Consider the following 26,732-nt stretch of genomic DNA (forward strand, 5'->3'; position numbering starts at 1 on the left):
GGCTGGAGTCCGAAAGGGGCAGCCAGCCTGGCCAGCTTTCAAAAGCTCCCCAGCGAGCACATTGAGCCCTGGCGCAGTGAGAGTGATGCCCGGCGCGGGGTCTGCCTGGGGGGGGTGGGCGCGGAGGGGGCTCTTACACGTGGATTCAGAGTCTGCCCACTCCTGTTTTTGCTTAAGGCAATGCGTGTTGGACGCTGTCACCTCCAGCCCTAACACCTACCTACCCATCACAGCCATTGACCGTGGTTTCCTTCCCTGCCTGGTGTGTGTCCCCTGTTTGGATCTCAGACCGGACAGAGCACTGTGCTGAGCCATGGTTGTGGGGCCGCGAATCCTACAGGTCCAGCCTGTGTGCCGGCGTCCCCGACGCACGGTCGCTCCCAGGGGGCCCATGTGACTATGTCACTGCAGTAGAGAAAATGTTTTAGTTGACACGCAATCCCGGTACATACCGAGCAGGATGGCGGAGCAGAGGCTTTTGCCTTTTATCTCGTTTCCCGCGGCAAATGTATCGGCTGCTTGTGATGGTGTGTGTGAGAGCAGAAAGGGAGTGGGAGAGACACAGGCAATCGGACGTCTCCCCCGGCCCTCTCCTTTTTCAGTGGAAGCCGTCCAGCTGGATGGCTGCGATGCCCTGCGTTTTTCAAGCCTGCGAGCGCTGTCTGCCTCCGTGATTCTGTGCCACGTTCTTGTGTTTTGTGAACTCAGAATCCGTATGTGGAGTGATGAAGTGAAGCCTGGGGGTAATAGCAGGTGGTCCAGTCAGTGAAGGAGGCAAGATCCTGAACCTGCCGGCAGAGTTGCAGTGAGTGCCAGGTCTCAACGAGGTATCCTGTGGGTTGCACAGACAGATTTCTTTTTTTTACCAAAAATGGAAAACAGGATATAAAGCACAGCACCGAGCGTGCTGTCTGCCAGTAGACAATGGGAAAGTCATAGCTTAGGGACCTCGGATTGTGACCTGTGTTTACACACCTGAGAGAGAGCATGGGCAGTTTCTCAGACTAACTGCAGCTTCTCTTATCTAGCTCAAAAATAGTAATAATGACATTTTTGCTTTAGTAATGACATTTTTGCTTTAGTTCTTCAAGCTGACATTTAAAATGCACTTTGAACTTCTTAGAAGGAGAAAAAAAATCTACAAACCTAAAAGTGTTCCTTTTATTGGCAATGGTTATAATAAATATTCAAAGTCAACACACATTCAACAAGTATTCATTGTTCCTTCACATCCCTCCTGAAACACTAGGAAGGTCCGATGACACTGACAATAAAGGAACGAAAGGCATTAAAAAGACATTAAGGGAGCGAGAGGCAAAAGATTCCAACTCGCAAGGAGGAGAGGGGCAGATGGGAAGTGTCACGCAGCATCGTGGCGAGGAGAATGGCGCCATTGTGTGCTGCTGGCCTCTGGGTTCTGTCTCTGGCACGCCACTGAGAGCTGGGAAGAAGCCCGTTGACTTGTGCTCATTTTCCAAGGGTTGTTCCTTGACTTTGTCCCGGCAGAGTGGGTGTGTCCGCTTCTCCCGTTATCACCGGCACGTGACACTATGGGTCATTTCCCTCTGAGCCGCAGGATGTGTGGGTGGTGGCCCCGGAGTGTGGTTTTGCGGCTCTGGATTGTGAAGGAGGGGAGAGCCTCTGGATTGTGTGTCAGGCACCGGGAAGCACTTGCCCGCTTCCCGTTGTGTCGGGTTTTGTGTATCCTGGAAGTGAGCCTTTTGCCAAGTTTTTTTGTAATTTATGAGGTAAATACATATTTTTACATATATGTATACAAGAATACTTCAAATGTTTGGGGAAAGTAGAATTAATAGATACTAATTTGGGCACAATCATTGTGTAATCCATGCATAATTTTTCATAATATGCATTTCCTTTGAACTTGTTGGAAGATTTTGTGTACAAATATGTATCAGATACACATGTATATTGATACATGTGAATATGTGTGTACATTAACCCCAGTACACAAACACAATACACACACATCTTGTATCAAGGGGCTTGCCTTTTCATCTCAAAATGATCTTCTTGGTGTCTGAATTAAAATAAATTTATTTTATCTCTGTGGAACCACAAAGATTTTTCTCCTATGTGTTATCACCAAATAGCTCTCCCTTTCATACTTAAACTGTAAGATACTGAGTGTTGACTTTTCCAGTAAAAGTGTGCTTTGTTTCCATGTGAGTATCTGGTAGACCTGGCACTGCTTATCCAGGGGCGGTCCCTTTCCCACCACTGCTGTGCCGTGCCACCCTGGTGACAAACGTGTCATTCTACCCATGGGTGGCTCCCTGAAGTCTCTGATCTTGTGCTTCTTGTTTATACTCGCGTCAATACCAAATTGTGATAATAGCCACAGATTTTCTAGTAAAGTAAGCACTTTGTTCTTCAAGGTAGTCTGGCTATTCACAGCCTTCTGCATTCTCATATGAGTTTCAAAGTCAGCTTGTCAAATTCTACAAAGAAACCTGTCTGGGTCTTTTGATGAGATTATATTGAGTCTATTGATTGATGGGGCTTCACCATTGCACATCTTCCAACCTATTAACATTTATTTAGGTGTCCCTTCATCTCTTTGAGCAATGTTCCATTATCTTCTGAGTAGAGGCCATGGCGTATCAGTCATTGTATATCTGATTAAAAATGAATGGGTGCATCACGTGCATGGCTCTTGTACGTGTTGTGAAACAGACGTTTACCTATTGCTGTGCCACAAGCCACCGCAAAAGTTAATGGCTTAAGACAGCAGTTTGCTGTTCCTCCTGATTTTGTGGGTGTAGCACTGCTGTGATCACAGGGACATGGAGGCTGTGACGGCATCCGTGGTGTCTGATCCGGCTGATGCTGGGCCTCTCTCTCCTCACCAGGCAGGGGTCTAGTGCTGGCTGGCTGGCTGTGGCAAGGCGAGCACTGCGAAAGGGGTTGTCACAACAGAGCAAAGGCAGAAGCCCCTGGCCTCAGGACGCCAAGGCTGCAGAGCTCACATCGGGTCACTTCTTCCACGCTTCGATGTGCAAGGCAGATCACGAAGTTAGTTCACGTCTGAAACGGTGGAGGAGAGGTCCCTGTTGCTTCATGGATGGAGCAGCCGCCCACCCACCCTGGGGCATATGGGACAGGAGATCTTGCTGCATTCATCTTTGGGAAAATATACCATGTGTAGGATGTTTTAATTTCATATTCTGTTTGTGATTGGGAAATGAAAATAACTGATCTATGCAGATTAACTTTCTATCCAACTACTTTGATAAATTCAGTTGTTAATTGTATTAATTTATCCCTTTTGGATTTTCTACATCGAGGATCCTATCATTTGCAAAACAAAATAATTTTCTTCCTAATTTCTGTAGTTGGAGACCTCCCGTGGGATGATGAATAGAAATGATGGGGATTTCCTTTGTCTTACTCCTCATCTCGGAGGAAACATTTTGAGTGTTTCACGATGAAGTGTGATGTTTAACGGAGGCTGTTTGCAGTGGTTATTAAAGTTCCGTTCTCTTTCCAGCTAGCTAAGTTTTGTTTTGTGAGGTTTTTACAAAATCAAGACTAGATAATGAATTTTATCACATGACTTTTCTTTCTTTTGAGAAGAGGTAGAAGACCTTGTATTCTGTTAATACGGTGATTACCTTGATTTCTGAAGGTTAAGCCAACCTGCTTTCTTTGTTGGAACTCAATGTGCCCGAGCTGGAATCTCTTATTTTTTTGGTTTCTTTGCTAATGTTTTGATTCAGGATGTGAGATTACATATTCATGAGGGACACTGGCCTTTAATATCATTTTTGAAACTACCCCTGTCATATTTTTATATTAAGATTATGCTTTCTTCCTAAAACAGTGGAGGAACAGACCTTCTTTTTCTTCTGTGAAAGGCTTTAGTTAGGACTGGAGGTTTGCCTCCTGCCAGAGTTCAGTAGGACGCACCAGTGAGGTCGGCTGGCTGTGGGGTTGTCTGGGGGGGAAAGTTTGGATTTCCAGATTCAGAAGCTGCCAGCACGGCTTCAGTGCCATGTTCCTTCCTGTGTCGGTTTTGTCCAGCTGCGTTGCTCACGTCCTCCACGTTTGCCAGTTGGTGAGTGTTGCACATAATGCTCCCTTGTTCTCTTCTTTATGCCTGCAGGGGGAGGGTCTTGGAGTGCTGGGAGAGGTGGGAGCCAGGGCAGGGCTACTGCTGGGGCGAAACAGACAGCAACGAGGAAGCCAGCGGGAAGAAGGAAACCCTTCCTCCCCTCCGGCATCTCCAGCTACCTCCGTCGCCCCTCACTGGTAGAACCCAATGGGGGACACCAACAAAAGAAAAAGCTTACAGAGCTCCAGGTGCAGCGTTGGAGAGCAGGGGTTTGGAATGGAGAGACGGTAGCTTGATAGCCAGCACAGCCACCCACCTGTTTATCTCAGTGCCCTCGTGCCCTCGCCGCACTTGGAAGAGGCCCTTAGGATCACGTTTCCTCCCAGTCCATCTCGCCTCTGCTCGTTATCCCTGGGGTTTGTCCAAGATCTTACTAAGATTTTCTTAGATTTCAAGAATCCATATGAACATGCACTATAACTTGCATTCACATTATCATCATCCATTAAGATTTAAAATTAAACGCAGGCACCTACATAACTCTTCAGTCAACTTGGGATCACATATAAAACTAACAGTCCCTTAAGATTATGATGGAGCTAATAACTTGCTGCCTGATGTTTTTACTGTCCCTTTTCTATGCTCTGATACACTTATATACATACATACTTACCGTTGCATTACAGTTGTGGACAGTACTCAGTACAGTAGCATGCTCTCGAGTTCTGTAGCTGGGAGCTATAGGCTGTGTCACAGAGCCTGGTGTGTAGTAGGTTATACCATCCAGGTTTGTGTGAGTGTGCATTTCTCAGAAGTTATCCCTGTGGCTAAGAGAGGCACGCCTGTGAGGTTTGTTCTCATTATTGATCGTTCTACTTTGTCTTCTCTTCCCTTGGGTCCTTGTTTTGCTTTTTTTCGTGCATGAGGGTGTACTGGTGTGCTCCCAGATAGTGAGTGAAAAACACGTGCTCCCTGGTCTGCACACTCAATTATCTTTTTTTTCCCCTGTACTGATGTAATAATCACTCTCCCAGCGTAGAATTCTGGATCAGTTCTTTTCCATCACCACTAAATGTTAGCCCCTTGGCTGTTACTTTCCAGGATTGCAGGTGAGAATTGTGATAGCAAACTGAATTTCCAGGATCAGCCCTGTCTGGAAGTTGATGTGATTTTCCTACGTTTGAAATTGAACTCCTGCCAGGGTGTGTCTGAATTCCAGAACCTTCCGATGCGAGCTTGGCCTGTTCCCTTATGTCCTTCCTTTGCTCTACGTCTTATTTTTGGTTTCCTCCCTGACTACATGTTACCCACCCCCACTTCCACTCTCTATATCTTTGTCTTCCTTGTGACTTTTAGTTCATTAACAACTTTTTTTTTTGTCTTGGGTTGTATGACGCATGTTTCATTTGAGCTCCTTAAATAGTCACTCGCTTTTCGTAGGGGCCATTCTAATTGATGGTACCTCTGCTAAAGCTTTAAATTTTAAAAACTCAAGCAATATTATTCTGTCCTAGAAGTATTTGTTGATGCTCTAATATCTCCTCACACATTCTCGTCACTGTACTAGACTGTTTCTGCTTCTGCCATGAGTTCTCTGCTTGACAGTAGAATCGGGTCAGGATTTGGCCGTCTCCACCCTTCGAGCCACTGTGCGTCCTGGGTGCTGTGTGAGTGGTTGCCTGGCCATTCTGTTGGGTGTGGAGTTTTCCCAAGGCTGGTTTGGGCCCAGCAGGAAGCCTTGAGAGCTGTCACTTACAGCCCTGGTGGATTAATAAGAGAGGCCGAGATGGTGGTTGGGGTGGTCTTCCCTGTGGGGAACTCGGGTAATTTGGTTAGCCAAGGACGTTGTCTACCTTTATTATAATGAGGGTGGGTGGGGATTGAGTTCCGTTCCCAGTCCTGTAGAGCTGAATGGTCTTAGGTCCACCTCGGAACTTCTCCTGTAAGGGGGCAGCTATGCCCTCCCAGCCCTGACACCTTGGGAGGGCCAAACAGATCCCCTATCAGCTGGGTCAGGCTAATCCCTCCCTCCAGACTGCCTGACCTTTGACCCATAGACTCTCGCTGGGTTCTGATCCCTGATCTCGGCATCCTGTACAGAGCACGTGTCTATACCATCAGCCACAGACAGTGACAGTGGGACAGCCTGCAAAAGACATGCCGCCCTAGCATCATGGCTGGCTGTGGGAGGCCAGGAAACATGTGACTGGCTGACCTGGGGCTTTCAAAGCTCAGCTGTCTTGCCATGGTCATATTAGGACCAGTTATAGCCAGGAATCAAGACCAGATTTGGGGGTGCTGCATGGGTCCAGAGAAAGGTCTTCCTTTGCCGTTGGTTCGCCCCGCAATGGCCGCCAGTGGCTGGCGCACTGCGCTGATCCGATGGCAGGAGCCAGGTGCTTCTCCTGGTCTCCCATGGGGTGCAGGGCCCAAGGACCTGGGCCATCCTCCACTGCACTCCTGGGCCACAGCAGAGAGCTGGACTGGAAGAGGGGCAACCGGGAGAGAATCCGGTGCCCCGACCGGGACTAGAACCCGGTGTGCTGGCGCCGCAGGTGGAGGATTGAGCCGTGGTGCCGGCCAAGAAATCTTTTTAAGAGCAAGGAAACGCTTCTAAGATGTACCCTGCCCCCACCCATTATATCCCTCACAACTGATTGGCCAGAACAGAGTCACATGTCCACTTCTAAGGTTGTTATTCAACTTCCACTTAATGGGCTATAGGGTTTATTTATAAATCTAGAAAATAACATCCTTGACTAAGATTAATCAAGGATGTTGATATTAAATGGCAGTGAGTTCAGCTGAGCTTCCATAGTTGCATCTAATAATCAGGCACAAGGATTAAGCATGAGATGTACCCACATCAGTTAATCACTGCGTGAAATTTCCCAGTACACAGTGCTTAAATGTGCGGCATGATAACCGTGTAGAGGTAGGTAATGTCCTGCACAGGCAAATGTGACAAAATACACGAACACTATTAACCACCTGGACAGCTGTAACCATTCACCAGCTCCAGAAAACTTACAGGCATGTTTTTAATGGCTGGTTCGGTCCTAGGAAGCAGTTAATTAATGTTTGTTTTTCTCATAGCACCTCTTTCAAAGTCGGGAGATTCATAGTATCTTGGAAAACAATTCTGCCTCTCAAGCAAGAAGGATGCCTTGGTTTATCCAGCCAGGGTAAGGCTGGTGTTGCCAGCTTCCAGGGGCTCCAAACTGCCAGAAAACCATGCTCCTTAGCCTTCCGGCCATTCAGGGCTGCTCTTACCACAGCAGCTCCGAGCTGCACCCAAGCCAGCCGAGCTGAGAGCAGACAGCAGGTGCACCCCGTCTCCTTCCCTTCCAGTGGGGTGGGGTTCTCACTGGTATGGGGGCCTTTAGCTGGTCTTACTGTATCCACCGAGCTGCTCATGTGTCTCATTTAACATGCTTGTATTTCCAAGCCTGCTCCCCTACTGATGTTACTAGGTCTGTTTTGTCTCAACCATTTCTGCCTGGCCCTTCCCAGGCCTTCTTTGTACTTCCTTTTGTCCAATTTCTTATTTCTTCCCTGGAATGCCATTCTTCCCGTTTTCTTGGTTCAAGACTTTTGCCAGCTCCAACTGGCAGTTGAGACTTCTACAAATGCACACAAGGAAGGCTTGGGGGAGACAGTGGACGCGTCCTTGAATATTGACCTTCAGCTCAACAAAGGACTGTGGCTACTTCTTTTTTTTAATTTTTTTTTATTTTTTTATTTTTTTGACAGGCAGAGTGGACAGTGAGAGAGAGAGAGAGAGAAAGGTCTTCCTTTGCCGTTGGTTCACCCTCCAATGGCCACCGCGGCCGGCGCACCACGCTGATCCGATGGCAGGAGCCAGGAGCCAGGTGCTTTTCCTGGTCTCCCATGGGGTGCAGGGCCCAAGCACCTGGGCCATCCTCCACTGCACACCCTGGCCACAGCAGAGAGCTGGCCTGGAAGAGGGGCAACCGGGACAGAATCCGGCGCCCCAACCGGGACTAGAACTCGGTGTGCCGGCGCCGCTAGGCGGAGGATTAGCCTAGTGAGCCGTGGCGCCGGCCTGCGGCTACTTCTTCTCTCAGAAGGGTTGTCATGCATGGCACACGTGTGCAGAAGTTTTTAGGGAATTAAAGTGAACAGAGTGTATTTCAGTTGTTTGAAGATCATATAGGGTTTTCACTGTGAGCTGCAGATACATCAACATGAAAACAAGAGTTCTGGTTGCACAGAGGCTTAACTTATTTTTATACTAAGGGGGGAAAAGCCATTATCACATTTCTGTAGAGCCTTTGTTTTCAGGTGAGCAAGAGGACGTCCAGGTGAGAGGTAGAGGCGCTCATGCAGGTGAGAGGTAGGGGCACTCATGTGCGAAGACAGAGCATTTGGCTTCCTTGCTCCCTCCAGGTGGAAAGGCCAGCACTGACGCCCATGTCGAGGTAAAGGCTGTGAACTTGTGTTTGGGGGCAGTGTTAAATTTGTCCACATTCACATAGGAACTGTTGTTGTGGTCATCATTGTTTTGCAGGAAGAATGTCCTCTTCTACCTAATGGGTAGCTTCCAGAGGTGCATCTGGAAGGCTGGTCAGTTAGACGAGGGACTGAACCTCGTGGTCAGCGGAGTGATGTATGTCATTGGAGATATTCTCATGCTTCTAGTTTTTATTATGGTTCATGATATGATACACTTTAAGATTTATTTATTTATTTGAAAGGCAGAGTTACATAGAGTGAGAAGGAGAGGCAGACAGAGAGGTCTTCCATCCACTGGTTCACTCCCCAGTTGGCTGCAACAGCCAGAGCTGAGCCGATCCAAGGCCAGGAGCTTCTTCCAGGTCTCCCACGCAGGTACAGAGGCCCAAGGACCCGGGTCATCTTCTACTGCTTTCCCAGGCCATAGCAGAGAGCTAGATCGGAAGTAGGGCAGCCAGGACTCAAACAGGTGCCCATATGGGATGCCAGCACTGCAGGCAGCAACTTAACACGCTATGCCACAGCACTGGCCCCACGATATACTTCTTGCATATAAAACCTCACTGGGGCCAGTGGTCCAGCAGATTAAGCCACTGCTCCTGATGTCAACAACCCATATCAAAGTGCCAGTGTGACTTCTGGCTACTCTGCATCCCACTAGCTTCCTGCTAACATGCCTGGGAAAGCTCAAATACTTGGGGGCTCTGCCACCCATGTGGGAGACCCAGATGGAGTTCCTGGCTCCTGGCTGAGTCATGGGTGTTGCAGGCTTTTGGGGAATAAATCAGCAGATGGAAGATGCCTCTCTATCTCTGTATCTCACCCTCCCTCCTCCCTCCCGCCACCTTCCCCCACCCCTGTCACTCTGCCTTTCAAGCAAATATATAAATAAGATCACTTTTTTTTAAATTTACTTAAGTTACACAAGGTTCATGTATTTCCCACATACAGATTCAGGAACATAGTGATACTTCCCACCCATGCTCCAAGCCGCCTTCCTCCTCCCTCTCCTATTCCCATTCTTAATTTTTACAAAGCTTGATTTTTAATGTACTTTATACTCATAAGATTAACCCTACTCTAAAGAGTTCAGCAAATAGTATGAAGAAGAAAAAACTGTTCCTCATCAGTAGAGACAAGGGCTGTAAACAATCATCGAATCTCAACCATCCATTTCATCCCCATAGATGGATCACCTTTTAGATACTCCACTAGTTACCACAGATCAGGGGAAACGTGGTATTTGTCTTGTGGGGACTGACTGGCTTATTTCACTAAGTATAATGGTTTCCAGTTGCATCCATTTTGTTGCAAAAGACAGGATTTCATTCTTCTTTACGGTTGGGTAGTATTCCATAGTGTATGTGTGCACCATGATTTCTTTGTCCAGTCTTGGGGGATATCTGGGGTCGACTCCATAAATAAATAAAAGAAATATTTTTTAAAAAACCCTCATTGTTCTCATTTGTCAAATTTAGGAAGCCGGGAACTAAATTTAATCAGAATACAGCTTAGTAAAGAGATAGTGTATTTATTAGTCGAGTTTTTGGTTACTATTTTGTAATAATACCTGATGCTGGGTACTTTATAAGGGAATTGAGCTCACAGTTCAGGAGGCTCCGGAGCATAGCTCCCTTGCAGGCTTGGCCGTCAGAGAGAGGGGCTCACGATGCGGTGGGGTCCCAGTGGTGGGGAGAGAGAGGTCACGTGACGAGAGGATGCCAGAGCGTGTGGAGGGGCTCGTTTACGACAGCCCACTGCAGTGAGGACCCGCTGGCCTTCCAAGGAGCCTCCTTAGTCACCACAGAGGTCAGTGCCACCTACGGTCCCCCACTGGGCCCCATCTCCTGAATGTCCACTGCCTTCCAACAGTGCCACACTGCTGACCAGGATGCCGACACGTGAACTCCTGGGGATGCACTCAGACCATCCCCGACCACAGCAGGTGGCGTCACGTGGAGGTTTGGGTCAGGTGAGCCGTCACGTATATAATATCGTACACGTCTTGCTTAAGCGTGTGTGCGACAGCTTGTGCTTATTCTGCAGATCTGACCTTCAGTTGAGTGCTGTGTGTCTGATTTTATAAAACGCCTATAAAACAAAGGGAGGAATTTCATTTCAAATCGCGTACATCCTGTTGCGGATGTTATCTTGATTTTTGTGACTATGTCCTGGAGTGAGTTATGCGTGCTGGGCTATGAAACAGTTTTCACAATGAGCTGCACACTCGGGTCACTTAGGGGAAAACACAGCCACGTCAGAACTCGTTCTACCACCACATGCTCGAGAGGAACTCGGGGTGCCCCAGAAAACTGATGTCTGACAATAAGGAGCCAGGCATTTGGGTAAGAAGTGTCACTTTCAGGATCGGCTTTCTATTTTATCTCCCACCTGTGTGCGTGACTGACTTCAGGTTTTTTTGTGATTAGACTCTGAAGTCGTCTCTGCAGCTGAAGGAGGTCGCCAGCCCCGCCCTGCCTTTCTGCAGGTGAGAGGCTGAGACTTGGCCGGGAAAGGATTTCTTCCGGTCCCCCCGGAAGTGGCTGGTGGAGTCTGGGTGGAACTGCTCTCTCCTTAAACTTCGCAGCGTATTTTAAAATGCCCATGAATGGCCTACAGTGTAAACTAAGGTATTTCCTCATAATGACTGGAAATCATTGTTTTCACAGTAGACTATGCTCTGTTGTGTAACTTTCAAATTTTGTTTTTATTTTTTGAGAGAGAGAATATATGAATGAAAAGAATTTACACACACTGGCTCATTGCTCAAATGCCCACAGGAGCTGGGGCTGGGCCAGGCCAACAAGCTAGGAGCTTAGAACTCAATTCAGGTCTTACACATGTGTGTGGGGAGCCAAGGAATGGAACCATCACCTGTTATTTCCCAGGGTGCACGTTGTTGGCAGGAAACTGGAATCAGAAGCAGAGCAAACCCCAGAACCCTGATTCAGGATGTGGGTGTTCCAAGGGACATTTAAACAGCTTCAGCAAACGGCTGCCCCCTAACTTAACCTTTTAATGAAAAAAAAAAGCTTTGTTGTGATGAATCAAAATATTGGGTATGTGCACTGCACCCACTTGACGGTTCTCACGGCTTTTATATCTGCTGGTACTTAGAGATCTCCTGCTTGGCCCTCTTCGAGGTGCTGTTGTTAAGAGCTTATTGAGACAGGATCATGGTACCATGCATCGCACCTGTTGAAAGTATCCACCCTAATGTCATCGTGCTTAAGTTACGTAACCATCGTCTGACTTCACAACAGCTTTGTTGCCCCATATAGGAGTCTCGCACCACGTAGCAGTCACTCCCCCTTCTCAGCCCGAATCCACTCCGTGCCTTCATGGTCACTCCCCCTTTCTCAGCCCGGATCCACTCCATGCCTTCACGGACTTGCCTGCTTGGCTATTTCCCGTAAGAGCAAGGACACAACACCTGGCCTTGGGGCAGCAGCGTCTTCCACTCGGCCTCTGCTTTGAGCCCCCCCCCCCCACCTCCATTGCAATGCATCAGTGCTCTGTTCCTTTTCACAGCTGAAAAATTCTTAGATCTTCAGAGACATGTCCAAGTGCTTGCAACATTTTTTTTAAATATCTTTTTTATTTGACAGGTAGAGTTACAGAGAGGGAGAGAGAAAGGTCTTCCTTCCGTTGGCTCACCCCCCAAATGGCCACTGCGGCCGGCGCACCACACTGATCTGAAGCCAGGAGCCAGGTGCTTCTCCTGGTCTCCCATGCGGGTGCAGGGCCCAAGCACTTGGGCCATCCTCCACTGCACTCCCTGGCCACAGCAGAGAGCTGGGCTGGAAGAGGAGCAGCCAGGACTAGAACCAGCACCCATATGGGATGCTGGTGCCGCAGGTGGAGGATTAACCAAGTGAGCCACGGCGCCGGCCCCTTGAAACACTTTTAAAAACTGGATTTTTGTGTTTACTCAGTTACAAGGATTGTGTACATAACCTGTGTAAGTCCTTTATCAGACACGTGATTTGCAAGTGTTTTCTCCTGTGGTGTGTGGATTGTCTTTTCAGTTTTGAGAGTATCTTGACACAGGTGTTTTCAAATTTGGAGTCCCGCTTGTCCGTCTTTTGTCATCGGTGCTTTTGGGCTTGGAACTAAGCGATCATCGCCTAGGTCAAGGTCGTGATGATTACTCCTGTGTTTCTGTCCGGGGTGGGGAGCGACTGCCTGCTCGCTGGATGAGGCCCACAGAATCATCTGGCCTGCCAGGCAGCCAGGGGCAGGACTGAAAACTCAGTAGCTTTGTAGCAGGCTAATGTTTAAGTTGGTAATTTTCTGTGACCTGTGAATGATGCCATAAATGTTCAGGTGGCCCGTGGCCTCCCTCCTGAAAGAGCTTTCTCATTTCAGCTCTAACATGTAGGCCTGCAGTCCCCTGCGAGCTGGCTGTGTGACTGGTTGAAGGCAGGGTTCAGATCTATTCTGCACGTGGCTCTCCAGGTATCTGGCACTGTCTGCTGTGGCCCCATTGGGTTACGCCGGATGCTTTTCTGCAGCTCAGCCGGCGGTGGGTGCAGGAGTTTATTTCTGGGCCCTGAATTGCGTTTCGTCGCTCTTGATGGGTATTGGTTTGCTGGGCAGCCACAGTAGAGTACTTGTTCTCTCTCAATTCTGGAAGCTGCAAGTCTGGGACCGGGGTTTCTCCCGAGGATTCCCGCATTGGCTTTTAGATGGCCGACTTCTCCCAGGGCCCCCACGCGGCCCCTTGCTCAGTGCCCGTACATCCCTGGTGTCTCCTGAGCTGAAGCAGCCGCTCCTAAGGATTAGGGGCTTCCTGCGATGGCCTCATTTTAGCTTAATCTCTTTAAAGACCTTTTCTCCAAATACAGTACCGGCTCAAGTATTAGGGGCTGGGACTTAAAACAGGAACTTGGGGGAGGGAGGGGACAACACAGTTGAGCCCCTAGCAGAATGTCTGTGCTCGTGCCGGCACCAGTAGCATGCTGCCTTGTGCTGTAGTGAGTTTTGAAATTGGGAAGTGTGAGTCTTCCAATTTTGTTTTTCAAGATGATTCTAGCTTTTTTTTTTTTTTTTGCATTTTCATATGAATTTTAGGATTAGCTTGTCAATTACTATAAAAAATCAGCTGGAATTTTGATAGGAATTATCTTAAATCTCTCCATCAATTTGGGTAGCATAGGCATCTGAATAGTATGACTTATGGTCCACGAACATTTTTTCATTTATTTGGGTCTTTAATTTCTTTCAGTGTCTTGGTTTTGAAGAGTATAAATGTTGCCCTTCTGTTAAATGCACTCCTAAGTGTTTTAATGCTGCTATCATTGGGGCTGTTAATTTCACTGTTTAGACTGTTCATTACAAGTACATAGAAATGCAACTGATTTTTGTATATTGCTCTTGCATCCTGGAGCCTTGCTGAGCTCTTGAGTTCTAACGTTAGTGGACTACTAGGGGTTCCCTCTATGAGGATCCTGCCATCCATGAAGACACAGGTTTACTTCTTTCTTTCCAATCTGCATGTGCCTTCTTGGTTCCTTTGCTCTGTAGATATGGCTGTGCTCTAGCTAAGGTATAGTCCAAAAGAATGACGTCTGCTTTCTTGTGGGGTGCGGCACATGGGAAAATGCTCTGCATGAAATATGGGCAACACAGCTGCGTAGACTCACCAATGCTTAAGTCACCTGCAGCTCCTTTGTGCAGAGAGACATCGCCAGGTTAGCGCATGTACGCCTTCCACATAGAGCACACACGTCGTGGTGTGTCTCCCTTTGCCCCGATTGCCAGCAGCTAACGTCGTCAGCACACTCCGGAACCACACTGTGAAGAACCTAACAAAAACTGCATTCAGTTCACCTCTCACTAAAAACAATCCTCGTGGGTGGTGAGCAACCTGCTCCAGCTCCACGCCTGCGAGACAAGCTCTGCGTCCCGAACGCCTCCTGTCGCCCTGCACCATGCGATTCTCCGCGGAGTTCACTGCAGCTTGTGCAGTATCAAGGGACAGGAACCAGCTCCGAGGCAGGTGAAGTGAGAGAGACGCTCTGGTTACAGCTGCCTCCCGCAGCCTGGGGACGCAGACGGCACCATCGTGAGCCTGTCTCACTGCCTCTCAGATCTGTTCGGAGTTGGCCTCACCATCAAGGAGGTTATTCCCAAGTGGTGGCAATGATGCTTAGGCTTCTGTACTCATCAGCTGGCTAGCTCGGAGGGAAGAGACCCTGGCAGACTCCCCCAAAAGGATGCCGGTTGGATTCCTGAACCAGCCTGGCCTCATCACGTGCAGCCAGGGCGGGGATGCAGGGTCCTGCCAAGGCCTCCTGGACACGGGAGACAGCTCCTAAAGGAAAAGATGGAGAAGCCAAGCAAAGAATCTCCCTGGCCACTCTAGAGAGCTTGTGTGTTTGTGACTTCAGAACTTTCTGGGCCTCAGTGACGTTCACAGGCAAAGGGTGCTGGGTAAGTGGAAGACACACATTCCCGAAGAGAGCCAAGACATCCTGGGCCAGATCGCTGCAGTACTTGGGGAGCAGGGTCTCCACAGGGCTCAGGGCTCTGCCGGCTTCCTCCAGCCCAGGGAAGCTCTGCTCCTGCCCAGAGCGTTCGTCAATAAGGCAGACACTGTTGTCAGGTGGGCCACTCGGCGAGCTCAGGATCTTGGTTACCAATGGTGGAATGAGCGCACACAGCAACTTTATTGCAAACATTTAAGTACCGGGATTGCTTTCCTTGCTGCCTCCCCACCAAAGATCACTCACTTCTGATTCTCTGCTCACTTGTTGCGTGGTGTCCCGTTTGCTTCCACTAGAAACGCTGGGGAAGCTGCTCCTGGACTGTGGCCGCGAACTTTGATCACTGCCTTCGCAAAAACGCTTCACCTGCTTTTTCACTGTGTTTTGTCCAAAAAAAAATTTTTTTTTAAACCTTTCTCTAGTTCTACAAGAAATTCCAGGGAGTGGAGAGGAGAACCTAGATAATAAAGATGATTAGAGCTTCTTGGCGGGCATTTGCTACCAAGGAGATGAAATAAAACATTTAATTACTTAGAGACGTTTAGAGAGCAGTTGGTAATAGGCACTGCCTCGCTCAGTGCATTTGAGATCTTTGCTAGCTGTTCTTGCCTCAAAGCTTTTTTGATTATTTTTTTCTTGGTCTAATAATAAAGCATGAAGAAGATTAACATCAAGCGTTTGGAAAAAAATTTTTTTAATCACTGGTCTTTTTTTACTGCAGTGCCTAAACAGTCACAGGTGCCGTATTCAAATTGCACTGACTTTATTGAAAGTTGGAGCATGTGTAACTGCCATGAAATGGTGTCCCCGTGAACTCAACCTTCACTGTGGACGTGCTTTTCATTTATTTCCCAAGCAAGAAAATCAACATTGGATTTTATTTCTAAAAGCAAGTAACTTTAATAGCATCTTGAAACGTGTGTGTATCTGCAGAATTTCCCCGGATTTTATGGGTGCATGTGTTTCACTGCAGTGAACATCTTCCTACCAAAGGGTAGCCCAAAATATGCCACTTTGGCATAAGGAATACTTTGAGCTAAAGGCATTTGCAACACAGCAGATCCAAGGGTATTTTAATCTTCTCTTTCCGTCCTGAAAATAGGAGCTAAACTCCATGTGAGATGCCTTCCCTGTACCAGGAAAAAGCAACATTAGGAGATGGACAGTCACAGCTGAGAGAATTCTGCACAAACAACCTTGTTAAAATAACTCTGCCTTGAGTCTCCTCGCACAGCTTACTTGGCTGCAATTACCACTCTTCGTTCAACCCAGTATAAAGGCGCTTAGGTTTTATTTATCTTTGGGTCTTCATTTCCATACCAGGGCTCCTGTATTGCTCTTTTTAAAAAATTTATTTATTTGAGAGGTAGAGTTACAGAGAGAGAGAGAGAGAGAGAGAGAGAGAGAGGTCTTCCATCCACTGGTTCACTCCCCAAATGGCCACAATGGCCAATCCAAAGCCAGGAGCCAGGAGCATCCTCCGAGTTTCCCACGTGAGTGGAGGGGATCAAGGACTTGGGCCACTTCCACTGCTTTCCCAGGCCACAGCAGGGAGCTGGATCAGAAGTGGAGCAGCCGGGACTTGCTGCAGGTGGAGGCTTAGTCCACTACACCACAACATTGCCCACCGTGTGTTACTTTTTTATCATGTAAATGTAAAACTTCCACAGACTATGCGCTCTTAATCCAAAAATCCAAGATGCTCCAACATCATGGCCAAGTGGAAAAATCCCACACCTGACATGTGACAGATGAGTCTGAATATAGACGTGTTACAGAGGTTGTATAAAGTTATCTTCATGCCATGTGCATCAGGTGTTTGTGAAACACAAGTGAATTTCATGTCTAGACTTGGGTCCCATGCCCTTGGTATCTCATTTACATGCAGACATTCCCAAATCTGGAAAACCGGAACTCGAACACTTCTGGACCCAAGCATTCTGGATAAGAGACACAACCTGAATTGAATCTGGAGGCTGCTTTCCTAGTAATCTATTTTATGTCCATTTAATTTCCAGGCTCAGCTGGAATTACAAGGCATAGAGGTAAAACTCCGCCTTTCCCACAACTACATTCAACTTGTGTCGTCCTCAGATATCTTCCATAACATAAACTCCTGGAAAGAAGCCAATCTTTATCAGCTACCCTACCAGGCCCTGTGTGAGGTACTTGGCAGCCGTCTTGATCCCCCTGAAGCCAGGAGTAATGGTCTGTGTTGGATGATTTGAAAACTGAAGCCCGGGAGTGTCGGTAACTTTTGCAGTGTCCAGCAGGTTCCCAATCTAGGTGCACCTGCTTCCTAAAACCTTGGTTTTTCAAGGACACGGTGTCTGTGTTCTCTCCCAGAATATGAGCCCAGGCCCCAGAGGCAGTTCCCAGATTGACCACTTAACTTTCCGTAGGACCTCAAAATAATTAATCTTCTCTGTGTCTCCACTCATGAGACGAAACATAGTAAATGCACGTGTCTCCAAGGGTTGTTTTAAGAGATTTAATGAAGACCTGAAAACCACTTGGATTAGGGTCTGATCCAGTTACCTTGGTAGCATTATTTGCTGTGTTGGTTGTCATTCTTAGTGCTAGCACCGTTTCTCCCCAGAGGTGGGATGTGGGCCTGAGTGATCTCTCCATGTGGTGCCTGACTTCATTGAATTCCATTGTTTTATGTCTGTGCTTGCTTTCTTGCATTCTGTTTAAAAGATTTTATTAATTTTAAAAGCATAAATAGGAGAAGAAAGGTCTTCCATCTGCTGGATCACTCCCCAAATGGCTGCAACAGCCAGGGCTGGGCCAGGCCAAAGCCAGGAGCCAGGACCTTCTTCTGGGTCTCCCACGTGTGTGCATGGGCCCAAATCATTGGGCCATCTACCACTGCTTTTCCGGGCCCTTTAGCAGGGAGCTGGACCAGAAGTGGAGCAGCCGGGACTTGAACTGGCGCCCGTGTGGGATGCCTGCACTGCAGGCAGAGGCTTAGCCTTCTACACCACCGTGCAGACCCTCTTACTTGCATTCTTAAGGACAAAGTAGAGAGAGAGGCTTTGTGATGAAAAGCATCGTGAAACTGCATCTTTCCCATCTCCTTGGAGGAATGAGCCTGTGGCTTGGCCAGGAAGCTGCTGGATACAGCTGATTTTCACAAGTCACAGAGCAGCCTGACGGCTGGGCTGGCATAACTCAACTGTCCATCACAGGTTCCTTTCTCTCCATTTCTCCCCTATCTCTTGGTTGCTGAATTATTTTTTTTGACTGGGGTACAACTGACTCTAATGCATGGAAGGATTTACAGAATTCTAGATTGCAGGAGGCTTCTCTGAACTTAAGTACAAAGTTCAATTTACAAGGAAACTCAAGCAGGTGCATTTTCTTACTGTAAAAAAAAAAAATGCCTGGATGATACTTAGGCCACTTAGTCCTTTCTGTGTTGCTGTAACAATACCTCGGAGTGGGTCATTTAGAAACAGCAGAATGTTATCTGGCTCACAATTCTGGAAATGAGCAAGTTCAAGGTAAAAGTGAAGAGAGCCCATGGCGAGAGGACGAGGAGGAGAGGACCGGTCACTGCATACTGACCCGCTTGGGGGAAAATGCATTGCTCATTTGGCAGAGCCCTCGTCACCCCCCAGCACTATTAGGGGACATGAACTTTGCGGGACACTCTAACCGCGGCAGCCTCTCATTAAGACTGCCGCGAGGGGCCCCTTCGGTGGATTCGGTGTGGGAGAGCGACTGCTCCCAGCTAGCATTTTGATCATACTGCACCACAGCGTGGATTAAGACTTCACGGTTAGCACTGGGGTGGTGTGGGTGCCATTATCAGATTGCATTTTCATATTGAATTATAAACAAAAATTTTATGTGACTCTCCTTCAATGGAATGTTAATAAGGCTGTGCTTTGGTGCTGTTATTCAAATAATGGGCTCTGAATTGCTTTCCGCGGAATATATTTGCATTAAAGAGGAACTCAATTTAATTTAGTTCCTAGAGAAGTTTACCCATTTTCCCGGTAGCTTTAAAAAAAAAAAGACGGGGAAATTGAGTTTCCTTGCAAGTCGAGAAGAAACACACTTGCTAAAATCTGTAGGCGCGCCAGCAGATTGCTGATCGCTCGAGTTAATGGAACGACGCGTTGCACAATTGAAAATGCATGCAAACTGCACACGTCGCGGACCCCCTGTGCGCTTTGCTACGGATCCCAGTGGCTGGGGAGTTTGCAATGAAGGCGTCTAGGAGATGCACGTTAGCGCAGCTCGCATCCGCGAGGCCTCCGAGGAAGTGGGAATGTCTCCGGGTCCTGCCCCGGGCGTGGCTGCGGGCCCAGGGCCGTGCCCGCGGGCGCCGCGTTCCCCGGCCCCCCGCCGCGGGCAGTGGCCGCCAGCCCCTCGTGTCCCGCACACCCCGGAGGACACGAGGGCGGGCGCCAAGGTCAAGGACGCCCTGCGGCTCGCGTGTCTCGACCTCCACGGTCTGCGCCGCAGCGGGCGCTCCAGCCTCCCACGCCGTGGCGGCCTCGGCCACTCCATCCACAAAGGCGCCCGATGCTAAACCTCTTAATACCGCCCGTAACCGCCCCGCGCCCGTGCGGGCCTGAAATTAGCCGCACCCTAGAGCAGGAGTTTGGTGGTCTCTTTCTAACCCGATTAACCCATCACTCCCACCAGCAGCACCGCGCCGCCCTTCCGCAGGCGCGGCTGCGCATGCCCAGCGCCGCCCCCCGTGACGCAGCACGCACGGGGACGCACGCCGCGTGGCCCCGCCCCCTGGCGCCTCGCGCCGACCCACAATCCCCGCCGCTTCCGGCCGTTGCGGCCCCCGCCCCGCTGCCTGGAGCCATGTTGCAGAAAGCCCGGAGCCGGGGCCGGTCCAGTTCCCAGGCCGACAGGGACGGGGGCCGCGGCGCCGCCGAGGAGACGCCGAGCACGTCCCGCGGGCCGGGCGGCTCGCAGGAGGCGCTGAGCGCCCCGTCGGTGGGGCCCAGGACTCAGAAGCAGCTGGAGCTGAAGGTGGCGGAGCTGGTGCAGTTCCTGCTGGTCAAGGACCAGAAGAAGATCCCCATCAAGCGCACGGACATCGCGAAGCACGTGCTGGGCGACTACAAGGACGTCCTGCCGGACCTGCTGCGGCTGGCCGGCGAGCGGCTGCAGTACGTGTTCGGCTACAAGCTGGTGGAGCTGGAGCCCCGCAGCAACGCGTACATCCTGGTGAACACGCTGGAGCCGGTGGAGGAGGACGCGGCGGTGCGGGGCGACCAGGGCACGCCCACCACGGGCCTGCTGATGATCGTGCTGGGGCTCATCTTCATGAAGGGCAACGCGGTGAAGGAGACGGAGGTGTGGGACTTCCTGCGGCGGCTGGGCGTGCACCCCACCAAGCGGCACGTGGTCTTCGGGGACCCCAAGAAGCTGCTCACCGAGGACTTCGTGCGGCAGCGCTACCTGGAGTACCGGCGGATCCCGCACACGGACCCCGTGGACTACGAGTTCCAGTGGGGCCCGCGCACCAGCCTGGAGACGAGCAAGATGAAGGTGCTCAAGTTCGTGGCCAAAGTGCACAACCAGGACCCCAAGGACTGGCCGGCGCAGTACTGCGAGGCCCTGGCGGACGAGGAGAGCCGGGCCCGGCCGCAGCCCCAGCCCAGCGGGCCGGCCGCCACCTGCTGAAGCCCGCGGCGCGGGCGGGAGGGGCGCCCGGGGGTGGGTGGGTGGGTGGGCTCGCCTCCCCCGGCCCCTGCTGTCTGCTCCCAGGCCGCCGCCTCGAAGCAGGCTTGGGGGAGCGGCGGCTTTTGCCCCCACCCCCGGTTTAGACTTTGCCGTCGTGTTGTTATTTTGTATAAAATCTTGCTGGCTTTGTAAGACTAACCGGAGCGCTGCGTGCCGTGCCCTGGGACAGGTGTTTAAGAAAGCGCGTGAGCGCAGGACCTCGGTGCCGAGAATATAAAAGCAGAGAAGTGATTTCACGTCTCCTACCCCCATTTGTAAGGAAAATAAAGCTGTTTGCAAAGTTGACCGTGCGACTAGAACCGTCTGTCCTTGTTAGAGTAACACGCGGATTTCACAGGCTTCCTGCCCCGGGCCGCGGCCGTGACTCCGAGCGATGGCCTCCTGTGCCTCCAAGAGGGTTTTGGGCTCACGATTGTTACTCAGCTGTGTGGCTCATCGCTCAGTTCCATTGGGCGGCTTTTCTTCCCTCTAACTACGTAGCCGTTAACGATAAATGCTGTATTTTAAAGTGGTTAGTCATGCGCGTTTTTAAATCTCTTGCATATTAATGTTCATAGCGTTCTGTAGAAGTTGATGTAAAAAAAGTATTTGCGTAGCTTCACGGTGTGAAATGTGTGTCTCGGTCAGTGACCCACCTGCCTGCCGGACGGCCCAGGTGTGTGAACTGACGGGGCCTAGCCTGTGAGGTGGCCGATGCCGGCGTGAACAGGGAAGTTTACCTAAGACTCCTGTCACAGCCCCTTTGTAAAGTTATTCAGAAAGAAGATTTTTTTTCTTCTTAGTCCGGAGCTGCTGCTTCCTGTGTGTGCCGACTTTTAACTGTTCTCAGCCGCTCCTAGGAAAGTCGGGCCTCTGTCCTAGCCTGACTGCGCTGTGTGGGTCTGTGGAAAGGCATCTGGTGCACGGCGAGTGCAGCCCACGAGGAGAGCGGGAGAGGAAGGGCCCTGCGGCTGTCCCCTGGCCTGGGGAGGGTCCTCTGCACAGTAGCAGGCGAGGTGAGAGGTTGGGAGCAGCTCGGCCCAGTCACAGCTCCTGCCCTCCTCAGCAGGGCCGCGTGGGGTAGGTTTATGCTCCTCAGGTGGGGAGGAGTGATGACGTCATCTGTGTCCTTGGCACAGTGAGTGTCTTAGTGCACTGCTCCGGGACCTCTAGCGACATGCTCTCTGTGAAGGCACTGCAGGGCGTCTGTGGGGAAAGGTGGGTTTGTGTTGGTGCAGGGAAATGGCAGTCTGCCTGGTGTGGTTTTTGTTTTTAAGCCCCCCTCACACCACAGGTTCTCCGACTTGTTCTGTGATCACGAGCTAGGGCAGAGCTGCCAATTAGCCAATTAGCTCCCTTGAGAGGAGACAGGTGGGGGCTCCAGGAAGAGGGGAGTAGACCTTCTGGAAGAGCCGCTGGTAGCTGGTGGCCGTGGAGGAACCAGAGAGGTTGCTGGGTCAGCGCTGATGTCATCAGTGGCTGTCACTGCTCCGTGAAGTCTTGTTGGTCTGGGCGTTTCATTGGGTGAATGACCTCCTGCCTGCGGTCAGTGCAGGCTGAGAGCCCTCTCCCCAGGCGGTCCATGAAAAGGATGACCCAGCACCCACCACCGCTTCTGTCTGAGCCACACAGCCCCACAGAGGAGGTAACTGTACAGTCACACAGTTTCAGATTTTAAGATAGAAAAACATAAGAAACCAGACCACACCCCTGGTTTCTCACCACCAAGTCAATGGATACTGTGCTGGTGTGTCATTCTGTAACCGTGTGTATCTGTTTGCAATGAATGGGCTTCAAGAGCTTAGAGGTGGTGTCCTACCCTTTTACAAAACTTGCCGTCTCATCGTCGTCTGGAGATTTAGCCACGTAAGTATCTGTAGGTTTGCTTCATATTGTTCTTTCTTGAGGGAGAATCCATTCCTTAAAGACTAGTCAGGTTCTTTCCAGTTTTCTGCTGGTGAATGTGTGATTTCAGCTGGAAGCCAGTGGAGCCGGCGCTGCCAACTTGCCCTTGAGCTTGTGTCAAGGTAGACTCCCCAGCCTTTGGTGGGTGCCTCCCCCGACTCCCGATCCCCAGCCCTCGTGTAGGTGCAGCCATCCTGGTGAGGGCGCAGTGAGGATTCATGTTTACGCTCACGCGCACCTGCTGCTTCAGCTAGGAAGGCTAACCTTTACCTTCTGCCCTGAAGCTGTTTCGACCCTCAGGTTTCATATCTTTTAGGCCTTTCTCTGTTTGTGTTGCCCTGTACGGTTCATGTTCTGTGTATTCATCCAGTGTACATACCTTCTCCCACATGGTCTGTTTTTTTTTTTTTGTCATAAAGAAGTTATAAGTGCTGTTTTTCGTAAAATGCTTTTAAGTGCTCTCCCTGGGAGCCGGTGCTGTGACACAGGTTAAGCCTTTGCCTGCAACACTGACCTCCTGTGTGAGCGCCTGTTTGGATCCCAGCTGCTCCACTTACCAGATCCACCCAGCTGTGGCTGTTGCAGCCATTTGAGGAGTGAATCAGTAGATGGAAGACCTCTCTCTGCCTCTCAAATAAATAAAATAAATCATTAAGAAAAATTCTCCCTGGGGCCGGTGTTGTGGTACAGTGGGTTAGGCAGCCATCTTCGTTGGAAGCCATCCTGTGTGGGTACCCGTTCTAGTCCGGGAAAACAGCAGAAGGTGGCACAAGTTCTTCAGCCCCTGCACCCACGTGGAAGGCCCGAAAGAAGCTCCTGGCTTCAGATCAGCCCTACCTCAGCTGCCGTAGCCATTTGGGGAGTGAACCAGCAGGTGGAAAGATCTCTGTGTCTCTGCAACTCTTTCCAATAAATACGTCTTTAGAAAAAGATACCATCCCCAGTTCTAATAATTATAAAGACATTTTTGAGTATTTTTCCTGGCTGTTAAAAGTTTTGATCATCATTGACATTTTTAACTTGCTTTTTGTATGTGATGTGAAATACATAGAATTTTTATATTTCCCCCCTATGCATGGCCCAGCACCAGTTTTTTTTTGTTCTTTCCATACTGATTTATTATACCCTCTGTTATGTAGAGAGGCCTCATGTATAAATAAATGTATGGCTAGGACTGGATTGGACTATTTGCTGTCCACTTGCCAATACTATGCGATTATAATCCATTGGATTATAATCCATTGCTTTCCCCGACACTGGCAGGGAGCTGGCTCAGAGGTGGAGCAGCTGGGACTTGAACTGGTGCCCACATGGGATGCCTACGTACCAGGCAGCAGTTTAATCCACTGCAACACAGCACCTGTTCTGTGAAAGGCTTGAGTTTGACATATGCTCTTTATTCCAATGGCTAATAGGATTCAACTTCTTTGTAAATTTGGTATTTTTTTGTGTACTTTGGTATTATAATACAGATTTTTCTGAAGTTTAACCATTCTTGCATCCTTAGGACAAATCTTTCTTGTTGATCAATTTTTTAAAAAGGGGTATGTATTTTGGGTGCTGGTGCTGTGGTGTAGTGGGTAAAGCCACTGCCTGCGGTACTGGCATAATATGGGTGCTGGTTCAAGTCCCGGATGCACCACTTCCGATCCAGTGGCCTGCTAATGTGCAGCAGAAGATGGCCCAAGTGCTTGGGACCCTGCACCCACATAGGAGACCCAGAGGAAGCTGCTGGCTTAGGATCGGCCCAGCTCCAGCTGTTGTGGCCATTGGAGAGTGAACCAGCAGCTCGAAGATATGTATCCCTCTCTCCAAAATTGACTAAAATTATATAAATATTGTGTCTTCTGACATAAAGGGAGTTATACTCCATCTTCTTTATTCAATTTTGAGATTAAAGTAAATTTTTATCATTATTTAGAAATAGTGTCAAGTGCATGGAAAGTTGGAAGCATGGTACAAAGTTTGTCCCTGGAGTGTTCGAGCCCATTGGGCTGTCCCATGGTCTCCTTCAGCGTGCGGTCAGCCACGCTGTCTGTCCCTGACGCTCATGGACCGGACACTGCAGAGTGCAGGGCTCCTCACAGCAGGTCCTGAGACGCAGGGGGCCCAGTCCGACGTGAGTGGTGTGTCTCTGGCAGAAACACCACACGCGTGAAGCCACGCGTTCTGTTTGGATCCTGTCGGGCCATGCAGAATTCCAGTTTGTCCAGTTGTTTGTAACTCTAGGCGTTTGGTTAAGGCGGGTTTTCTGCCATGCCTCTGCACGGTGACGTTTTCCGCTTCCTCTATAATAAGCCAGGCCCTTGCCTGGAGATCACGTGTGTTTCAAACATCGTGTTCACCTTACGTTCAGGTTCCTCATCTACCCGTGTCGTCTGCATTTGCTCATGGGTTCCGGTCTCTCATGGAGTTTGAGACTCCGGTTGTCCTTGAAGCTGGTATCTGTGTCGTTAGCATGCCTCCCTCCCTCTTTGAGCCCTTCCTTACATTTTGGGCACAGAAAAATCATTCAGCCTTGTTTTGGATCTTTGTCTGCCCCGGACCTGGGATTAGCCATTTCTCCAAGGCACTGAGGCAGTTTAACTGTGTGTCGTCACTGCACGCTGAGTGATAACTGTCATTTGAATTCCAGCAATGTGAGATATTCTAGTTTTCTCCTTAGCACATGAGGGTACTTAAAGAAGTTAGTGGAAAATGGAGGTAAAAGATTATAAAGTTTATTGTGGCATAGAAAATTTGGAAATCGATGCATGATTTTTTTGCATAATATGCGTTTTACATGAGCTTTGGCATTGAATGAGGAAGCCATTGAGTTATTACGAGCAGTTCGAAGGCACCCTGCACACACCTTGGCCACCAGGAGCACACAAACAACTCTACAAATAGACATGAGCATCAGAATCCGCAGAGCACTGATCAGATGCAGCAGACACGGTTCACTCACACTGGTTGTGTCAATCACTTGTGCTACCTTCAGTGTTCTACAGCTGCAGTTTTCAAAAACAAGAAAGAAGAGGACCAATAACTGGAGGAGTGCATGAGACAGATAGTAGAAATTTTTGCCCATTTCAAAGTTTTCTAATTTATTTATTTGCTTGGAGGGCAAGAGGCAGAGGGAGGGAGGGAGGTCTTCCGTCCACTTGTTCACTCCCCCTGGCTGCAACAGCCGGAGCTGCACCAATCCGAAGCCAGGAGCCTGGAGCTTCTTCCTGATTGCCCATTGGGGTGCAGGGGCCCAAGCACTTGGGCCATCTTCTGCTTTCCTAGGCCATAGCAGAGAGCTGGATCAGAAGTGGAGCAGCTGGTGCCTATATGGGATGCCGGCACTGAGGCTGTGGCTTTACCCTCTGTCACAGTGCCGGCCCCAGCCCCCCTCAAAGTTTTTAATCAGTTTTCCTGACAGCCTGCCCCTCCCACTGATTATGATGTTAATCTTACAGATTATTCTTGAGCTCAGAAAAATGGCGTTATTTCATTCCATTTGTTCTAATTAATCTGCGTAAGCACAGCAGGAGTGTTAAATAACCACGAAGATTACCCTAAGTTTGTGGGGTTTTTTTGTTTTTGCTTTTTTTTTTTTTTTTTTGGTAAATCTGCAACAGTGGGGCTGGCGCCGTGGCTCACTTGGTTTGTCTTCCTCCTGTGGCACCAGCATCCCATATGGGCGCTGGGTTCTAGTCCCGGTTGCTCCTCTTCCAGTCCATCTCTCTGCTGTGGCCTGGGAGGGCAGTGGAGGATGGCCCAGGTGCTTGGGCCCTGCACCTACATGGGAGACCAGGAAAAAGCACCTGTCTCCTGGCTTCAGATCGGCGCAGCACGCCAGCCGTAGTGGCCATTTTGGGGGTGAACCAATGGAAGGAGGAAGACCTTTCTCTCTCTCTTGCTGTCTAACTCTGTCAAAAAAAATCTGTTACTGTATCAACTATTTCAAAATCTGGAAAATGAACAGGATCAAATGTAGATCTTGTTTCTCTATGAACTACTCTTTGGGATGGCAAAATAGTTCACGAGGGGAAATGCTGCAAACATACTCCCAGGGATGAAATGGTGGAGGTGGACTGGTGCTGTTTTGGAAACCCTGATAATGG

The 26,732-nt window shown here is 49.5% G+C and overlaps 2 protein-coding genes across 2 annotated transcripts in view; both read left to right on the forward strand.

The window, feature by feature from the left end:
• ENTREP2 (endosomal transmembrane epsin interactor 2) overlaps nucleotides 1-26,732 on the forward strand; it is a 384,436-nt gene that overhangs the window by 243,131 nt on the left and 114,573 nt on the right. The window lies entirely within an intron of this gene.
• Nucleotides 19,813-21,042, forward strand: NSMCE3 (NSE3 component of SMC5/6 complex). Its single transcript, XM_017348362.4, has one exon. It carries the CDS (start codon nucleotides 19,870-19,872, stop codon nucleotides 20,695-20,697), a length of 828 nt encoding a protein of 275 aa, XP_017203851.3. The 5' UTR covers nucleotides 19,813-19,869; the 3' UTR covers nucleotides 20,698-21,042.

This window comes from Oryctolagus cuniculus, chromosome 12 (assembly GCF_051225735.1).
Source record: "Oryctolagus cuniculus isolate XC-2025 breed Fujian yellow rabbit chromosome 12, ASM5122573v1, whole genome shotgun sequence".
NCBI lineage: Eukaryota > Metazoa > Chordata > Mammalia > Lagomorpha > Leporidae > Oryctolagus > Oryctolagus cuniculus.